This window comes from Chrysemys picta, chromosome 8 (assembly GCF_011386835.1).
Source record: "Chrysemys picta bellii isolate R12L10 chromosome 8, ASM1138683v2, whole genome shotgun sequence".
NCBI classification, from domain to species: Eukaryota; Metazoa; Chordata; order Testudines; family Emydidae; genus Chrysemys; species Chrysemys picta.
This window is the reverse complement of record NC_088798.1, coordinates 73,058,522-73,078,617: the sequence shown is the minus strand read 5'-3', so window position 1 is coordinate 73,078,617 and position 20,096 is coordinate 73,058,522. Positions and strand designations below refer to the sequence as shown.

Below are 20,096 nucleotides of genomic sequence, written 5' to 3'. Positions count from 1 at the left end.
ATGAAAGTAGGAAGGCTTTATTGAAGAAATGGAGAGGAAGGGAGGGAAAAGAAGGTCTTTGGTGTACAAGTAGTGGGAGACTGTTCAAAGGCTAATGGCAGCATGTATGGTGGTGCAAAGAGTGTGAGGGAGATCAGTAGGAAAGGCAATTTGGGAAGTGTGCAGTGGAAAAGTTGGGGATAAGGAAACAACATGGGGGAGATTATGTAGGGCTGGAAATAGGGATGAGGATCTTGAATTTTATTTACTATGAGGTAGGAAGATAATGAAGAGATGCAAGAAGAGCGTCTTCATTAAAACGGTACAGCACTGCAGCTACAGCAGCATAGCTACATTGGTGTAGCTGTACCGGATGCAGAGTTTTAAGTGTAGACCTGTTTTGGGTCAAAGTTGCACATATCCCTTAATGTTGAGGAAAACCAGCAAGTAACTTAGTGATTTTTTTCAAAACCTAATGCACTTTCAATAATGTATTTAAGATAAGCAACCACAGCTACTTTATAGTATTTTATTAAATGCTTAGGACATTTGGTCAGGGCTGGGGACCCAAAACTCCTAGGTTCCCTTTTGATTCATTACAGGTGATTAACCCTCTCTGTGTCTCAGCTATTGGTATGTTTAGGTTACTAATAAACATCTTCACAAGGATCTTCTGAGGATTAATTAATTTATCTTTACACATCATTTTGGGCTGATTGTAAGCCAAGTAAAATCAGTGGGAGTCTTTCCATTTACTTCAATGGGCTTTGAGTCAGGCCTTTTGAAATTATTGGGTGAAAGATGTTATAAGAAGTGCAAAGTATTAGTAAGAGGAAAGACAAACCAGGAACTGATTGAGCAGTAATTTTTTTTTCAGACATTGTCTGGAAATTCTTCAACACTTGGAAGGGAGCAAGTTTGGATACTGACTCAGGGTTGTGTGTTCTGGTGAGGATTAGGTAGGAACTCATCCCATTTACAGGAAACAAGAAGTCAAGTTAAGTAGTGTGTACTGAATAAGTAAGTAATACATAAATTAAATTAAATTAAATTAAATTAAATTAAATTAAAAATACAGCATACTGATCAGGAACCTGATTTGTGGATTATTCTGGAAAAAGGTAAAAAATAAAATATCTTATTCCCAGGTACAGAGGAATTGAAAAGGCTAACAATATATATATTGTGATATCAGTGCAACATATTGAAGAAAATATACACGATATACAATTTCACACCCAAACTCACTTAGTGTTTGTGTGTGAAATTAAGGTATTTGTTACAGTTATTTTGTATGAAACATTTGCGATACATTGGTCATTATTGGATAAAAAAGAATATCATTGCCTTAGAGATGGTGTGGAAGAGAGTGAGGAAGCTGATATCAAATCTGAGATTGTTTATAAATTATAAGGCAATATTAAGGATATATTCTAATTACAAAAGTACAGATATTAACATTGCATAACAGATTTTCAAATGTATTAAAGGGGCGGATAAAATCAAGAGAAGGTATTATTTTACACAGGTGACATCAAGAGACAGAGATATTTAGTTTTAATATTTTACATAGGGGATTTTAGTGTAAATTAAGTATCATATTGACAGCTCAGAGGACTTAAGTCTTCTTACCACAGATCAGGTAGACTATGGGAGCAATACAGTAAGCCTCCGCACACTATCCAGCCGTGTTCTTTAACTGTAAACTGGGAGGAAAATTACATTTGAAGAGGAGAGATCGGTCCCTCTCCTTTCAGACCTTGGCTTTTCTGCTGATATTGACAAATCGTGCTAGTGGTGGGGAATTTGTTTGTTTATTTGAACACCTGTCAACTGCGAACTGGATTGGGAGGAGGAATGATTTCACACAAGCCTCTGAATAATTATCAGATGATAACTTTTGTTTTTTGTTAGGTGGTTAAAGGCGCATCGTCTTCAGAAATGTGGGGGTGGGGAATCAGAAAAGGGGGGAGGATTAAAATACAGTTTCAATAGGAAGGTATTTTAGGTTAGGCAGACTTTACTAGTTGCCAGAGATTTTTTACTTTCTTCTTTCTTGATAGCGCTTCATTGTATTCCAGTGAATGTAGATTCATTGCGACACGTGGGCTCACGTTGAAAGCCGTCTCTGAGTGTGTCACTGTTTGTTTAATTTTTGTAAAGGCTGCTCTGTTTGGTTGGAATATTTTTTTCCACTGTGCTGTGGAATTAGCTGCTATATAAAATAAGTGTCTCGAAAGGGCATGGGTAAGAGTGCATAGAAAGAGTTAAAATTTGACTTTACAGCATATTTATCGACTCTTGCTTTTGATTGATTATTGTAATTAAAATCCTTGTGTGAAGGCAGCTAGAAATGCAAGAGAGGGGTAGATTGCCGGCCACTAAAGTTAGACGATATAAATAGCTGTGAAAAGTGGATGTCCTCTGTACTGTTTAATAGATATCACTGGATGAAGGTCTTCTGAAATGAATATGCTATAAATTATGTTCCACCCTCTTGCAAAGTAACCCGAATAACGTAATATTCATTGTTTATTACAAGACAAATATTTAAAATGAAAATTTAACCTTGATTATATTTTTCCATTTGATATTTCTGCATAACTAGCTCATTATGTCACATTCTAATCATAGTCTTTTTCTCTGATCAAGCAAAAAGGGTGAAAAATGCTAATCGTATTGCTGCAGTTTCCTTCATTTCGCTTTAATTCAGGAAATCTCAGGCCCACGTCTTTTTCTTTTAATGTGATTTTAGCCTGACTGGGTACCTGAGAAAGTACCGCTACTAAATTATAGGATGCATTTCCCTCTTTAGAAGCAACATCAAAGAATGTAAGTTGTCTTTTCCATTTTTAAAGGCTGTGAGGTTTCACGGATGCACACGGCTGAATCGATCGCTTCGATTAAAGAAATGCTATACCAATCCGGTCCAATAGGGGGCTCCTCTTCGGCCTCTGCATCCGAGGGGAAGTTTCTCCTTCTACTGGCAGAGTGTGTGTCGCTGTCCGCTAACATGATGCAATAGTTCTCAGGATCTAACTCTGCTCTGAAGCTGCAGATCTCAGGGACAGTCACACAAGAGTGTTGTCTCCTGTGCTGTTTTTCACACTAGCCTATCTTTAATTTAATGGCCTTTTCAACGAGCCATTTACCCACCCAGTGCGGCAGTTCTGCCTGATTTCCCCTTGTTGCAGGTTTGCTGAGATTTTGAGGGTCCGGCTTTCATGTGTTCCTAAAGCATTCGAGCTGCGATCCGTTTGGGCAATTTTTCTAAGGATTTAGGGATTGCAGATTTTGGGACCCCCACGTCTCCAGCATGAGCCGGAGCTGCTCACAACTGATTTCAGACACGGGGCATTATTTGTACCATAGACCAAGAAGCCAGGTGTGACTCCAAACTGAAGGACATAAATCCACACCGTGTAGAGGTCAAAGCATAGGGGTTTATTACACACAGCGCTGGCGGAGTGTCACCTGGCTTATTAGGCTCAGAGACACTGTCAATTAATTGATTACAATGAAATATATAGATTTTCCATGGGCGGGGGAAAGTGACGGGGTAAGCAGTTCCACACCTCGGGATAGGTTTTGCAGCAAGACAAGATAGCACAATAGCCAATGGTTAAAAGGTTACACAATGTCTCCACCCATGGTCTCAAGTTAGCAAATTAACATTTGATTAATACTTTGATAAAATGTTATTAGTATAAAATATATATGTTGAATTCTGATTTGGGGTCCATAGGAATGGAGTAACTCCTTTGATTGTCCGACAGGTACATGTCTAGGGGATAAAGCAAAGAAACAGTGAAAGCATATGAAAATAGAGATTGTCTTTTTTATGTCTTAAGGCAGGGCATTGGTCCCTTGGAAGGGAGGTGGAAGGGTGCCATATCATTATAGTGACATGTGCCAATATTTCATAAACTCAAGGTTGGATCTGTGGGAAGACTGTTTTCCCTTCAGGAGAAACACAATAGGAACAGGGATCCTTTGTTCAATTTGAAACATTGGATGAAACATAATTATTCAGTTATTGCTTCAACATCTGGCATTTCTACTGACCAAGCAGATCTTAGTAAAGGCAATGTTATTTTGTTTACCCCAGCTTTCTCTTAGCTGATCACTATTAGCTAGGCCTCTGGTCTCCAGACCAAACTCTGGACTTCGGGTCTGAAAAAGAGCTGGCACAATCCATATATACCAGGTTGTTATATAATATGCACATGGATTTTAACCCTTCAAAACTAATCTGCTTTTTGCACCCGAAAGCGGTGATGGAAAATCCCCTACAAGTTCTGGTCCATTCAAATCGAAGCGACACAGATAAACAAGTCCCGATTTCCCACGCAAACAATTCGAGTCTATTACCGAGGTTGATTGTGATTCCAGGGCCGCCTGTCCCTCTAGAGAGAACAGAAGACCCAACTGTTGGCAGCAATTCTCTGACAATCTAACAAACGTCCCCATTAAAACGAGCTCTTCCTATTGGATCTGCAGCCCCGAAGCGATGTCATGTGCTTTCTCTTTTTAGGATTGGTAAAGCCTCGTAAAAAGCAGCTAATATACCAGCGAAGCACCTTTGCAAAAGACAGAGGCTCTCTGATAATCTGGACTGTTACTGTCCTGGGTGCTGGTGACAACGCCTCGGTGTTCAGCCAGTGTGTGGATCGGGTTACTGTCGGGGCAGCGTTCCTGAAGGCATTTCACTCACCTCGGCCACAGCAGTTGCCTTATGCCGGATCCCTTGGGGGAATTACGTATTGCCTCGGCAGGAGCACGGGATTCAGCCACCCAGGTCTGAACCAGTGCGCAGGTTAGGCTGAGATGCGCAGAAGCTTCTGACCGCCTGCATCTTTATACAATTTTCACATCCACTCTAACGGGACGGATGTTAGCGAGGTCCGGGCATTGCAGTGTCCGTAGAGATAACTGAGGGGAACTGGAACTCTCCCCAAATTGTCCTCGCCTGTCTTTTCAGCCCAGTGCCTACCCAGCGCCCGGGAGAAGGGTGCCTTTCATTACTGTGATGGACAAAGATTCAGGAATCAAGGAGAGAGTTTGCTGGAGGATTCCAGACGTCTTTGGGAACAGAAAGGTACGTGAAGAACTGTCACTCTCTAGGTACGGATGCGGTTCTGGACCGTGAGACAGTGTCCGAGTATTAGCATCACTGTTCAGGGACTGGCTGGGCGTCCCGCCAGTGCTAACAAAATCCTCCCTGGGAGTGTCTGTCTCTCTTGGCGCGGGTCTTTGCCTCGTCTGAAGTGTCCATTCGCTCCCAGAGTCGCCATTCTATGCTGAGCATCTTCAGGGTTCCCAAGTCCAAGTTAAAGCCCACAGCCACGGCCTAACTCTGCTCCGGAGCTCCATAAATGTGGTCATTATGTGGTAGATCCGAATTACAACGCAGCGGTGATACTCCCTTTCTGGGAACGGGACACCTGGTAGCTCTGGACGTGGTGCGCACAGGAAGGTTACCTGGTGATTCTAACTGTGGCACTGAATGGACGCTCAGCCAGATGTTTGAGACGGTTATGATTTGTTACAGCCAACTGAGCCCAGTTCTGCGCCTCTTTCCTCTGACTCCAGAGCACCCAGGACGGCCAATGGTAATGGCGAAGCAGCTCTCTCAGTCACGGTCAATATTGGCTTGTTCTTCCCAGATTCACGTCCTTCTGGATTTTAGTGAGGTGGCAGGAAATTAAGTAAGTGCTGCAGTCAGTCTCATCTTCTGTTTATTCAGCAACATGGTTTCCATTTCCGGGTTGGTTTTGTGTTTTTCAGTCCTACCTGCACCAAAGCGCCGCTCCCAGAAGAAAAGTCTTGTACAGAAGAAATGTCTTACTTAGGACTCCGGTGTCTGTAAAGACTTCATTGGTCCCCTTTCAAAATATTATTTACCACCCGAATCCCCGGTGGGAAGAAGAAGTGACGTTTTCTTGGATGTCGGTGGTTTTATGGCCGGTTTGGAATCCATTCTCCCTAAGTTGTATTTCTAACCTAGCAGAACTTTAATGCAACGTTAACGGTAAATAGCACTTTCAATCCATCTCATTTTCAAGTTTATATCTAGAAAGGAAAAGAACTCAGTGAATGAAACTGAGGCAAGAGATTACATTAACTAGTGAACATCAGAATTACATTTAGGCTAAAATATTATTTTATCGTCAGCTTTTCTGTTGTGAAGACAGTTTAATTCTTCAGGAAGAGAAATATTTTTGCTAAGGATCAGTTGAACATTTAATAGTGCTCTTTATTTGGATCAGTTCGATTACATTGCTGCTGTTTTCAATTAAAAGAGAGGATTGGTTTTAGGTTTGCAACTTTAAGCAGCAGATTGTGACACCGTTCGTTACTCATGCTGGTGAGGCGTTACTCACTCGAGTAGTCCCATTAATTTTAGCAGAGCTACTAGTGTGAGGAAGAGTTCAGCAATGTGAGCAAGGAGTTCATAAGCTGAGTTCAATGGATTGATGTCAAAGTAGCCATAGCCATGGGAGCTCTTCAAGTCATCCCTGCTAAATACCTCAAGACCGAGTCATTGGATCCAAAAGTCGCATGTTTTCCATAACGTCAATTCTCAAAACAAAAACAAAATGTAAAAATATCACTGATGACATCATTAATGTCAGAAGTTCTGAGGAGCGAGGGTTTTTCCTTTAGCCTGGGGAGTTAAACTGGCAGCCCAATCACATAAACTATTGCAGAATTTCAGCTGTCCCCTTGCAGGAAAATAGTCTGCGAAAGCGATCCGAGTCTTGCTTAGGGTGATCTCCCTCATACCCCACCTTTTATCCAGACTCTACTCTGTGTTCTTAGAACCCGATGTCTTTCTGGCTCTCCCACTGGACCAACATCCTAAGGAAAGCACGTGGGTGGGTAACTTCTTCATATGCTTTCGGAGTAATAAATAGTTTTTGTGCCACCCGCGAATCGGTTTTAATCACTCTCTCCCTTTATTTACAGAGCAAAGTGCAAGGTCATTGAGATCTGTAACACTTTTAATAAACATACAAGCAAGTATTGATGGGGGCACCTACCCTCCTGCACATAACTCGGTTAAGAGAAGCAGATCCCAGTGCAAACTGCAAGAGTTGTGCAGCTAGAAATTCAGGGCCTGATCCTGCGTCTGTTGAAGTCAATGGGAGCTTTGCCATTGATTTCAGTGGTCGTAGGATCAGAATCCCTAGTGCGGTGATCATTCTCCTTTCTCCCGAATAATCCAAGTTCATTTACATTAGTAAGTGAGCTCAGAAGTAAGCAAAAAGAAGTGGGCGGGAAGAGCTCAGAATAAAACCACTCCACTGAAATTAGTTAGAGACAAAGATGACTTTTACGTTTTTCAAATGGCATCTTAAGAAGCGGAAGAATTTTGTGCTAAGCCAGGAGCTTGCTAGGGCAGTGGTGAGCTCTGTTAAATGAGAGCTGTTACTTCCCTTTCACACGTCACTTCTACGCCTAGATGTACTGACAGCTTGGCTTGGGCGTTTTCCCTTGCTAATGCTGGCTGTTATGTTCCAGATGTGTACGGAATCGGCAGGATCTCCGGCATGGAGAATTTTCCGCGTCTTTTCCAAGTTTGTCATTCGTGGAAATATATCCAGCTTTCAAAAATAGCTCCAAAATGTTCTCTGAGGGCATTTAGAAGGATACGATTTATTTATTCTGTAACATTTTAACACTTTTCTTTAATCCAGTGCTGTGGCGGAGACTGTTCTTTACTAGCTGTCATGACAGCGGTTGGACCTCTAGGTGGCGCTGTCCACCAGTAAGGTACCCAAGTGTAATAGACGATCTTTTCCATCCACATGATCACATATAGCAAAGCCAGCTGCAATATAAAAGAGCTGGCAGTGGCTGGCTCAGCAGCAGATAACCCGGTGATGATTTCAGGGAGCATAAGGAAGAGCATATGCTCTTTTCCCACATTTTAGAAAACTATTTTGTGGGTTTTTTCTTTTTGTTTTTTGTTTTACTATTTTACCACTTTGCTCTGCTGTGGTAACTTCAGCTCTTTGCTGAGATATTGGATTATGTTACTGTTGAAACCGTCTGCAGGGAGCTGAGCCAGGGAAGGAAGAATGCGGGTCCATTTAATGGTGTTCTGCCTTATTTCCTACACCGTGAATGGGCAAATAGAGTATTCCATCTCCGAAGAAACTGAACGTGGTGTGTCTGTTGGGAATATAGCAAAGGATTTAGAAATAGATGCAACTACACTTTCACTCCGGAAATTTCGCATGCTCACCAGTTCAAGTAAGCAATATTTTAATTTGGATGTAAGCACCGGGGCTTTGTCAGTTAATGAGCCCATAGACAGAGAGCAGGTTTGTGAATTAAAAACTACCTGTTTTCTGAATTACGAACTTGTGCTAGAAAACCCTCTAGAGCTTTATAAAATGGAATTTAAAATACAGGACATAAATGACAACTCCCCCAGGTTCCCTTTAAATGAATATCACTTAAATGTAGCCGAGTTTTTATCTCCTGGGGCTCGATTTACACTGCCAAATGCCCAAGACTTTGATGAAGGCACCAACAGTGTCCAGACCTATTCTCTGAGCCCTAACGAACATTTCCGACTGGAAATGCAAACACGCGGGGATGGGAGTAAGTACCCCGAACTGGTGTTGGAGAAGCCCTTAGACAGGGAGCTGCAATCCACCCACAGACTTGTAATTACAGCCAAAGATGGTGGGAATCCCGAGAGGTCCGGTGACGCCCAAGTCATTGTGACTGTTCTTGATACCAATGATAACGCTCCAGCGTTTGAACATTCGCTCTACAGGGCAAGTATCTTGGAAAACTCCCCCAACGGCACGTTGGTAACCAAAGTACATGCCACTGACTTAGACGAAGGTCAAAATGGAGAGATCAGATACTCCTTTAGCAATAGCACTTCTGCTGATCTACAGAGACTATTCCTAATCCACCCCCAGACCGGGGAGGTAAAAGTGAATGGCATTCTAGATGTTCAGAGACCTGTTCTAGAGATGTTCATTGAGGCAAGGGATAAAGGTGCGTTTGGAATGTCCAGTACAGCTAAATTGCTGGTGGAGGTCACTGATGTAAATAATAATGCCCCAGAGGTTACAGTCAGGTCTCTTTCCAGTCCCATCCCCGAAGACGCTGTGCCCGGCACTGTGATAGCTCTTTTGAGTGTTCTGGATAAAGACCCTGGAGAGAACGGGAAGGTAACTTGCCAGATCCCTGCTAACATTCCCTTTCAGCTAAAACCCTCTTTCGACAATTACTATAGTTTGATCACTGATGGACTTCTGGACCGAGAATTGGTCAGTGAATATAACATCACCATCACCGCCACAGACCTTGGTTCCCCGCCAATCGTCACCCAAAAGACAGTATTGGTGCAAATCTCCGACGTGAACGATAACCCTCCCAAGTTCGCCAGACAGTCCTGTGACATCTCTGTGACGGAGAACAATCATCCTGGAGCATCTTTGTTCCGGGTGTCAGCATCTGACCCCGACATTAGCGGGAATGGCCAGGTCTCTTATGCGCTCAGGGACATCGACATTGCAGGCAGCTCCTTGACTAGTTTTTTATCCGTTAACTCAGAGAATGGAAACATCTATGCAAAAAGCACCTTTGACTATGAACAACTCAGGAGTTTTCATTTTCAAGTGATAGCCAAGGACAACGGATCCCCGGCCCTGAGTGCGGCCTTAACTGTGAATATATTCATCGCGGATCAGAACGACAATGCTCCGGTCATCCTATACCCTGGGGCCAGGAACAGCTCGGTCGCGGTGGAAATAGTCCCTAGGTTAGCCGATGCCGGTTACCTCGTGACTAAAGTGGTGGCGGATGATGCGGACAGCGGGCAGAACGCGTGGCTTTCCTACCATCTGCAGCAATCTTCCGACTCCAGCCTATTCAAGGTTTTGCCCAATACAGGAGAACTCAGGACTACTCGCTCCATGAGGTCCACGGATTCCATCAAACACAAAGTGGTCATTCTAGTGAAGGACAATGGGGAGCCATCCCTCTCCTCCACGGTAGCCCTGGGCATCCTGCTGGCTGACTCCCTTCCCCAGGCCCTCCCTGACTTCGGTGACGGGATGGAGGGACAAGAGCAGCTCACTAGCCTGAACCTTTACTTGATCATCTCGCTCGCTTCCATTTCCTTTGTGTTCCTTGGCTTTGTACTCTTTCTTCTTCTCACAAGGTTTTTCCATTGCAGAACGAACCCCTCCCGCAGCGGCTGCTGTTCAGGGTGCTGCCCAGTGGATGAGCATGACAAGTATCGCTTCAATGTGCGCATGCTCCCAAGATCTCATTTAACACCTGACATGGTGGAGGTCTCAGGAGTGGGCAAACTGACCCAGACCTATTTGTACAGAGCTTCTTTGGGTGTTGGTCCTAGCAATAACAATTTACTGCTGAATGGAGACGCTGGAAATCTTTCCAGTGGCGCAGGATTACAAGTGCCCACGGCCTGTGTTCAAGTCCGGAAGGTGAAGAGCGATCACTTTAATGCTATTCTAGTGGTAAGTAGTTTTTGTTTAAATTATCCCCATTTAACCTAAAGGTACGTGGACTGTTTGGTTTTAAATTTACTTACCCAGCGGTTCCAGTGCTAATCCTGTAAAAAAGCGAAGTTTAGGGAAATGATTTAATCACGGGATAGCAGATGCCATTATGTTAACACTAGCAAAATGAAATCGCCTAATATAATTCTAATCAGGATCTCCTAATTCTGTTTTAAACCGAAGAACTATACGAGAAAAAAAATACCTTCGAATGTAGCATGGACACAGTATGCCATATAAAGTCAGATGGTGCTCAGGCTGAGGGAACTATGTACTCTATGTACAAGTTCACCAAACAACAATTAGATGGAAAGAGGTTGTGAAATAAGTGAAAAGTAAATTGACTTATGAGTTCAACTATCTAATATCTAGAGCATGAGAACAAAAAAATCCAAAAAAGAGAGATGCCACCTGAACTTTCTAGATTCTAAAATTTTCCACTTATTGAGAGTTTCCCTTTAGGGAGGGAAATGGTGAGAGAGAAAATAATGTCATATGAAAAGGTGATATTTTAAAGTACTAATGCGACTTTTCCAAGGTACCTAAAGGAATTAGTTGCCCAGCTCCTTCAGGCTCCACCCTCAAAGCTTTAGATTTGCAGTTCAATTATATCTTCTACAAATAATATGAGGATTTTGTGAAAATCAAAATAATTTCTGGTCCTGTCACAATACAAGTGACCTCCCTCTGAGGAGGAATCATTTTGTTAGATTGCAGCACAGGACTGTGAGTCAAGAAAGTAGAATGGTGTCACTAGGATGTCACTGACTTGCTTAGTGACCTTTGGCCAGTTTCTTACGCTTCAGTTTCCCAATCAGCAAAATAATGATGATACCTTTTTGCGAGATGTCTTATGAGTTTTAATTAATGCTCCTGCATAACTTTGAGAGGCTCTGAGGATGGTAAAAGTTCTAAATGTTTATCTATAATCAAAACTAACCTGCAGTTTGCAATTATGCATCACAAAAGCACTAACTTTAGTCTGAGCTACATGCATTTATCTGCTTTTCATTAATTTGATTGGGTTGATACACAAAATATTGGGCTATGTTCAGTATACTGTACCAGCAATCACTAGAAAGGAATGGTATCTTCAGTTAGACTTTATGGCTTATGGCTAAGAATTTTAAAAGTGACAAAATGTCCAATCTGAGACAACTTAAAAGAGCCTTATTAGTTTGATTACCCAATTTCTGAAAATCAGCTATGTTTAAGGTGTTTCCAGTTGGACACCCAAAGACAGAGGTGACAAAATGACTAGTCATTTGTAGGAACATAGAAGTTACCGTATTGGAACACTCCTGAGACCTATCTACTCCACTGTCCTGTCTCTGATAGTGGCATGTACCAGATGCTTTTGATGAAGGTGTAAGTGCCTCACAGTAGACAGCTATGGAATAATCTTCCCCCCACATAAGGGTCTCACCCTGGTCTCTAAGGGTACGTCTACACAGCAACCCTGTCCCTGTGGCAGCGAGCCTGGGTCAACTGACTTGGCAGCGAGCCTGGGTCAACTGACTTGGGCTTGTACTGTGAGGCTAAAAATAGCAGTGTAGACATTCCTGCTGGGGCTGGAGCTCTGGTTCCGAAATCCTTGGAGAAGGAGGAACTCAGACTCCAGGCTTCAGCCTCAGCCCCAAAATCTGCATTGCTATATTTAGTCCTGCATACTGAGCCCCTCCACCCCAGTCAATTGATCTGTGCTCAGAGACTCACTGCCACTTTTTTTTCTGTGTAGGCAAACACTAATAGTTACAGATTGGCTATAGCCCTGAAGTATGTTTAATATCATTTCCAAAATCGTTGTTGTCATTAAGTTTGATAACATAGGATATTTCTGTTACCCATATAACATTTCAGTCCCTTTTTGAATTTTGCTAAATTCCTGGCCTCAATGACTTCCTTTGACAATGAGTTCCTTAGTCTAATTACTTTTTCACACAGTATGTATTTCCTTTTATGAGTTTTGAATTTGCACCTTTTAATTGAGTTGAATATATCCTTGTTCTTGTGTTATGACACAAGGAGAACAGAGCCACCATATCTACCTTCTAGTTCATTCCATTTTAATATTCTTATATCATGTCTTTTATTCATCTAAGGTAAACAATTCCATTCTTTTCCATCACTCTTCATATAGAAGATTTTTCCATGTCCCTAATCATTCTTATTGCCTTTCTCTGAACCCCTCTAATTATTCATTACAATTGTGGCCTGCATAACTATAACAGCTACAGGTTTAAATGTTTGTCATTGTTTGGTTTACTCACAATTACCCCACTAGTTTTATTATCAAAGTGGTAGCAGATTTAAAGTCCTCTTACTGATTACTATGCTGATAAATGGTCACTCATTTCAGAGATCTACCACCAAGCAATGAAGGAATACAATCAATGAATTTTACAAAACCCAGAATTTTCAAAAGCTTTTGGTAAGAACTTGTGTGGTCCAAGAAAATAGCAATTAGGAGCATCAAGAGGATATTTTGGATACTCTGCATTTGGGGAGCTTGGACTGGAAACATCACTGACAATTCAGTTTTAGGATTTGTAAAACAACCCAGCTTACAATTAGTTTAAGGGAGAATTATCAAAAGTTTTCTGGAACTTCCCTAACCCACAGGGTTGCTGCAAGAACAACCTCATGTTTTAAAAGTCACTTGCTTCAATAGAAAATGGTACATAAGTGTAAAGGAGTGATAGTACTACAAATAATTGTATTCGGGTGACTGATTGACACAGTTAACTTCCATGTTCCTATTGAGCTAGAATCTCATTATTATTTTATAGGGTTCATTATTTCAGTATAGCACTGAATAGTAAGAAACCACAAATTAACCATTGAGCTTTCCACCACAGATCATGAAAAGGTCATCAGTCTTCCTTATTAGATTTCAACCTCTCATGTGCATTTTTAAACTAGAATCTTGAAATGTGATACACTCATTCTTATGGGCCCCCAAGCAGAGGCAAAACAAATCCCAGATTTGTCCTTTGACTATTTTCTTAGCTAAAATCCACTAAACAGAAATGGTGGTAAGACCAGATATAACCCAGTGAAAGGCCAAAGGTTATATCTGGGAGGAGTAGAGCAAAGTTGAGCAAATGAACCAAAGGCACCAACAAAAATAGCAGTGTCAACTCTTAAAAATGGAGTGCTGTCAGTTAGTTATTATTGTTGATTTTATTGTTGCTGAAAATGAGGATTAGTCTACCTAAGAATTAACTACGCATATAGCATAAGTTATGTGTTTTTACAGTATTGAAGTCTATTCAAATTATGCTAATTCTAAAAGTAATTGGAATATACACAATAATTTGCTTGCTTTATGTATTCAAAGATATTTAGAATAAAATTAGGCCTTACCAAGATAAAGACATACTAGACTATAAATTTTCCTGTGATCTGTTATGGTATATAAGACCTTGGGCTTCAAGATTTGCAGTAATTCTGGAAAACTGATCCACACTCAGAACTCCTATTGATTTAGGTGTGATTTATGTGCATAGGAAAATCACAGGATCATCTTATTAGTAAAGAACAACTCTGTTCTTATCTTTTTGTATTGGAATTAAAGTTAAATGTTTAAATTCTACCTTTAGATGCATTCACACTGACTTTTTGGTGGTTACAAATATGTACCTGGGGCAGAATTTGACACTATGTGTTTCTGAATAGGATTGTATTATTACTCTTGATTACTATATACATACCTACCATAAAACATTAAATATAAAGGCACTGGTAGAAACTCAATAATTAAGGTTGTACAAATATTTTTATTTAAAGCAGGACTTAATCCATCTTTTAAATACCTTTTCTTCATATAGTTATTAGAATTGCCACTTACCAAAATATGTCTAAATATTTAGATATACCGGAAGATAATTAAATGGGATACATGTCTAGAAATTATATTTAGGGGAAATATATATGATTTAGTTTGGCTTCTTTGTTAGTACTTTTTTACTGTTGAGTTATATGAAAGTCTTGGATGTTCTTTATACATACAGACATGTAAGATTGTTCTGTGTTTTTACATAGGATATTTAGGCTACATCTAAAATTAGAACTGCATAAAGCCTAGCAATAGGGTATACCTTAACTATATGTCTTTCAAGATATTGCTGCATTTTGTGCAATGTGGCATGCATGCATGACAGTGAAGTGAAAAAAGTATAACACTCTGCTTTTAAACTGTGCCATGCTACAGACAGAAGCTTCAGCGGGATTAGTCACATAAGTAAGGACTGTTTACCTGAGCAAAAGTTTCAAGGATCAGGATCTAACCAGGGTGTGCCATACCCATTTTTTAAAAAAACGACTGGGCTGGTGAAAGGCTTGTATGGTGTGTGCACATACAGAGTGTAGTGACCCTTTAATGTTGTTACAGCTGCTATTTAGGTTACATCTAAAAATAGAACTACATAAACCTAGCAACAGAGAATTTTTTAACTGTCATGCAAGACTTAGCGATGGCAACATTTTATGCAATGTGGCATTTGTGCCAGTGAAGTGAGAAAGTTGAAATACACTTGCATTTTGACTGTGCCATGTCCCAAGCTCTTTCTTCAATAAAATTACTCACAGAAGAAAGGGTTATTCATATGAATAAAGGCTTCCTGGATATTCATATGAATAAAGGCTTCCTGAATGAGACTTGTACAATGGTATGCCACAGCAATAGTTGTTTAGGCATCCCAGGACTGCATTAGCGCTTTTGGCTATTGCGTTGAACTGGGAACTCATGTTCAGCTGATTATCCACCATGACCCCAAATCTTTTTCAGAGTCACTGCTTCCCAGGATAAAGTCCCCCATTCTGTAAGTATGGCCCACATTCTTTGTTCTTAGAAGTATACATTTACATTTAGCCATATTAATTAAAAAAAAAATTAATGGAGATATCCCATCTCCTAGAACTGGAAGGGACCTTGAAAGGTTGTTGAGTCCAGCCCCCTGCCTTCACTTGCAGGACCAAGTACTGATTTTGCCCCAGATCCCCAAGTGGCCCTCTCAAGAATTGAACTCACAACCCTGGGTTTAGCAGGCCAATGCTCAAACCACTGAGCTATCCCTCCCCCCCACCTTTTAACTTTTAAAAGTTAAAACACATATTATTTGCTTGAGCCCAGCTTACCAAGAGATCTAGATGGCTCTGAATCAGTGATCTGTCCTCTTCATTATTTATCACTCCCCCAGTTTTTGTGTCATATGCAAAATTTGTCAGTGATGATTTTATGTTTTCTTCTAGGTCATTAATAAAAATTAAAAATACTGTAGTACCAAGAACCAGTCCCTGCGGGACCCCACTAGAAATATTTACACCCATTCAATGATGATTCCCCGTTTACAATTACATTTTGAGACATATCAGGTAGCCAGCTTTTAATGCATTTAATGTGTGCCACGTTAATTTTATAACTAAAATGTTATGCAGTACCAAGGAAAATGCCTTATGGAAGTCTAAGTATATCAACACTGTTACCCTTATCAACCAAACTTGTAATCTTATTCAACAATGATATCAAGTTAGTTTGACAGTACCATTTTCCATAAACCCATGTTGACTGGCATTAATTATATTACCCTTAATTCTTTATTAATCGAATCCTGTATCAGCTGCTCCATTATTTTGCCTGGGATTGATGTGAGATTGACAGGCCTGTATTTACTGGGGTCATTCTGTTTGCCCTTTTAAAAATAATGGCTCACCATTAGCTTTCTTCTAGTTTTTGGGAACTTCCCTGATGTTCCAAGACTTATTGAAAATCAACATTAACAGTACAGTGAGCTCCTCAGCTAGGTCTTTAAAAACCCTTTGTACAAGTTATCCAGACTTGCTGGTTTAAAAGTGTCTAACTTTAGTAGCCACTGTTTAACATCCTCCTGAGATATGAGTGGAATGAAAAGAGAGTTATATTATGATATGACTACTTCTTTTGTTTTCCCCAAATATAGAACAGAAATATGTGTTGAACAATTTTGTCTTTTCTGCATTATTAATGATAATTCTACCATTTCCATTTAGAAATGGCCCACTACCATTGTTAGGATTGTTTTTGTTCCTAATTCACTGAAAAAACACCTTATTGTTCTTAACTCTGTTGGCCATAGATTTCTCCTTGTGTCCCTTTGCTTCCCTTATTAATTTTCTATAATTTCTGATTTATATTCATTACTATCAACTTTCCCTTTCTTCCATTTGTCTTATATCTGCCTTCACTTATCTGCTAAACCAGGTAATTTTTTAACCAATATGGCCTTCTCCTTTCATTGTGGTGTAACTATAGCACTCTCATGGCCAAGATGGAGTCCGCTTTGCAGGTGGCTCTGGCCAAGAAAAAGTGTGTGCAGGAACACAGCCGGGAAACTCCCCTCTACCCCAAGGGCACCTGTCCCCCACCCAGATTAAACACACACACACTGGAATAATACAAGGAATACAGGAAAGGGAAATATTTATTTACAGAGGGATTAATGGAGATAACAACAGGGGAAAAGGTAGGGAGAGCAGTAAAACAGGCTTAAATCCAACACAAGGGACCAGTGGTACCACAATATGAAAGGGCAGATGCCGAGCAATGCATCTACACTCAGAGTTCAGGAATCCTGGGCAGATTTCCAGTCCAGCAGTGACTGGGTACTCCTAGTTATCTTTGGCACCAGTAAACTTGCCCCAGAAAACACCTCTGGTGCCCTCTTCTGCCACTCTCTGCAAACCCACACAGAGTTACAACCTTCCCACTTAGCTAGCTACAGCCTCCCTCCTTATTCCCAATGAAAAGTCACAAGCCCCAGTACTCACAGCCCCATACAGCTCTGGGTGGCAGAGCTCTGGATACTAGGTCTGGCTCCAATTTGTCTTTCTCAGGTGATTCCTCCCTGGAACAGTGCTTCTTCTGGCTCTTGTCTTGGGGCATCCCCGGGCAGCTGCCCCATCCTTTCCAGGCTTTGGGCTGGTTCTTGGCTGCTTCGCTATGTGAGGGCCTGCTCGCTGTTTGGGGAACCAAATTTCCTGGTGCCCTGCGCAGCTGCATGTTTCTCCAGCCCCTGCTCCGGCTCTTCCACAGGGCCCCTGCTCTGCCCCGCCCCGCCTCTTCCCCACCCCCAGCCCGCCCAAGCCCCACCTCTGTTCCCCTGAGGACTCCAAAAGCGGTCAGGCCTGCACTCACCAGTAAGTAGAGTGACCTGGCCCCAGCCTGCTCCGCTCCCCTGGCTCCCAGCCATGCCGCCGGCGAGTGCTGGGGGGGCAGTTTCCCCTTCCCCCCAAGCCTGGGAGCCAGGGGAGCAGAGCAGGCTGGGTCTGGGTCACTCCACTTCCCTCAGGAAGTGGCCAGCCCCCCTCTCCCATGGAGGCCTGGGGCCAGCCCACCTTGCATTCCCCCCCACAGAGGCCTGGGGCCCCACACAGACCCCCCCTCCCATGGAGGGGCTGCGTAGGGCACCAAAATAGCTAGGGACGGCCCTGTCTCCACACCCCTGGAACAACCAGCATTTCCTCTGCCTCAAGTCAAGGTTTTAAAGGGGCCATGATCTCTGTTCCCCGAGGGGGTGACAAAGGGATTGTGGCTTTTTGGGTGTCTAGTAAAGTGGGTTCAGAGTCCCTGTCCATAGAAATGTCTAATTCCTTTTTGAATACTACTAAGTTTTTAGCCACAGTGATATTTTGTGTCAGTGAGTTCAAAAAGTTAATTAAGCATCATATAAAAATTCCTTTTATCCATTTAAAATTTGCTGTCTTTCAGTTTCATTGAATATCCCCTTGTTCATATATTATAAGAGAGACTAAATAAGATGACTTGATTTATCTTCTTATTTCTATTCATTACTTTATATACCTCTATCATGTCCCCTCATGGGGGTTGGAGGAGGGTGGAAGCTCCCTGTGAATGAGGGGGATGGAGGGATAGGATGGGGAGTGAGAAGAGGTACTGAGACTCGGGGGGTGGGGGGGAGAGAGAAGCAGTTAGAGGCTAGGAAGGGGTTTGGGGCTCCTACCTGCTCCTGGCCTCATTCTAACCCCTCTGGATCCTGCTTCCTGGCCTAAGCCTAGGCACCATGGAGGCCACTTCAGTCTTTCTGAGTTCTGCTTTTTCCTCCCCCCATCTCCCATCCCTGGGCATGCACAAGTTTATGTGGGGTTGGAACCTCGGCAATATTTCCATTGTGGGGGCACTAGCCTCCCTTGTCTCCCATCCTCCCAGTTCCGTAACCCCTGTGGCCTCTCTTATATATGGAAGATCCTCAGCTGGTAGAAATGATCACAATTTGAATGACTTCAGTGGAGCTATGACATCCGTAGCTCTGCCCCCTTATCTCTAATCCAGTGATACTCAGGCTGAGGCTTGCGAGCCAAGAAGTGGGTCTTTAATATGTCTCCTGTGGCTCTTTGCAGCACATGATATTAAAATACTGTGTGATTTAATTATTAACCAATCAGAATGCTTTTACTATGTTATTAACCAATTGTAGTTTATAAAATAATAATACTAGGTCAGTCATTTTGCTGTGAGAATTTTAATTAATTAATATATATATATATATATATATATATATATATATATATATATATATATATATATAAACCTAAATATTTCCCTTGTCATACTGTTTAAATACGAATCTATAATACTATAGTAAATGAAACAATAAATTCACACTACTGTGGCTCTGTGGCTCTTTTGGGTAATGTTGATCACTAATTTGGCTCCTTAACCACTGAAGTCTGAGTACAGTATCACTGCCCTAAACTAAACAGTCTATACTTTTCATTGTCACCTGAGCACATAAGTCTTTTCAAGCCTCTAATCGTGTTCATCACGCAACTTGGGACTCCTTGCATTTCCACTACATCTTTGTTGAGATGAGGTGACCAAAAATGAACACAGCATTCCAGGTGAAGATGTACCATCAATTTATATAATGGAAGTGTGAAAATAAAATAATGTGTGATCAGTAAATATGGGGTACATAGATTCAATATAGTAAGGAATAGGGTCAGAGAACAGAGCAGTACAAAGATATTAGATTTCAGGGAAGGGTCCGATGAGAAGAAATATTAAAATCTACTAGGATTGAAAAAGGCTGAAACATAGGAAAAGGCACTGAGTTTGATTCTTTTCTCATAACACTAGTTTAATATCAGTGGAACTGACTTCTGGTGATTTACTCCTGATTCACAGTGGTGTAAAGGCCCAGTGAGTGACAGGGACATACACTAAAATACCTCTGCAAAATAAGAATGGAATGAACACAAAATGACCAGTGTGGTTCTTTGAAGAACTGCTCAAGGTCTGCAGGAATCAATACAACATCAACAAAACCTAGAGCTAGAAATGGAAAAGGGGGAAGCAGGCAAACAGGACTAAAAAGAGTTAGTTGAGATTTTCAAGGAAAAGAAAAGGGCAGCACAACAGCAGAATGATTTAATACTAGCAGACGGCTTAGGAGGAATAAGAATGGATGGTATACATATATCAAAGGGAAAATAAATACTACAGAGAAAGAAGGTCCATTAAGAAATGAAGAGCAGGTTCTTATCCTCCAAACTTTAAATAGT

General features: G+C 41.5%; 2 protein-coding genes across 9 annotated transcripts in view; both read left to right on the top strand.

Annotated features, from left to right (window-relative positions):
- The window catches only part of LOC101941509 (protocadherin alpha-C2), a 316,181-nt gene that overhangs the window by 145,566 nt on the left and 150,519 nt on the right, over window positions 1–20,096 (top strand). Inside the window, exon 1 of one of the 8 annotated variants that reach the window (XM_065554818.1) lies at window positions 7,754–10,493. The exons of 6 other annotated variants lie outside the window; for them this stretch is intronic. In XM_065554818.1, the coding sequence (XP_065410890.1) occupies window positions 8,064–10,493 (2,430 nt within the window). In that variant the 5' untranslated portion in view covers window positions 7,754–8,063. Of the gene's footprint in view, window positions 1–7,753; window positions 10,494–20,096 lie in introns of those variants that run through there. One more of the 8 variants, XM_024107130.3, reaches the window with a different exon arrangement.
- The window catches only part of LOC103306249 (protocadherin alpha-8-like), a 307,323-nt gene that overhangs the window by 136,708 nt on the left and 150,519 nt on the right, over window positions 1–20,096 (top strand).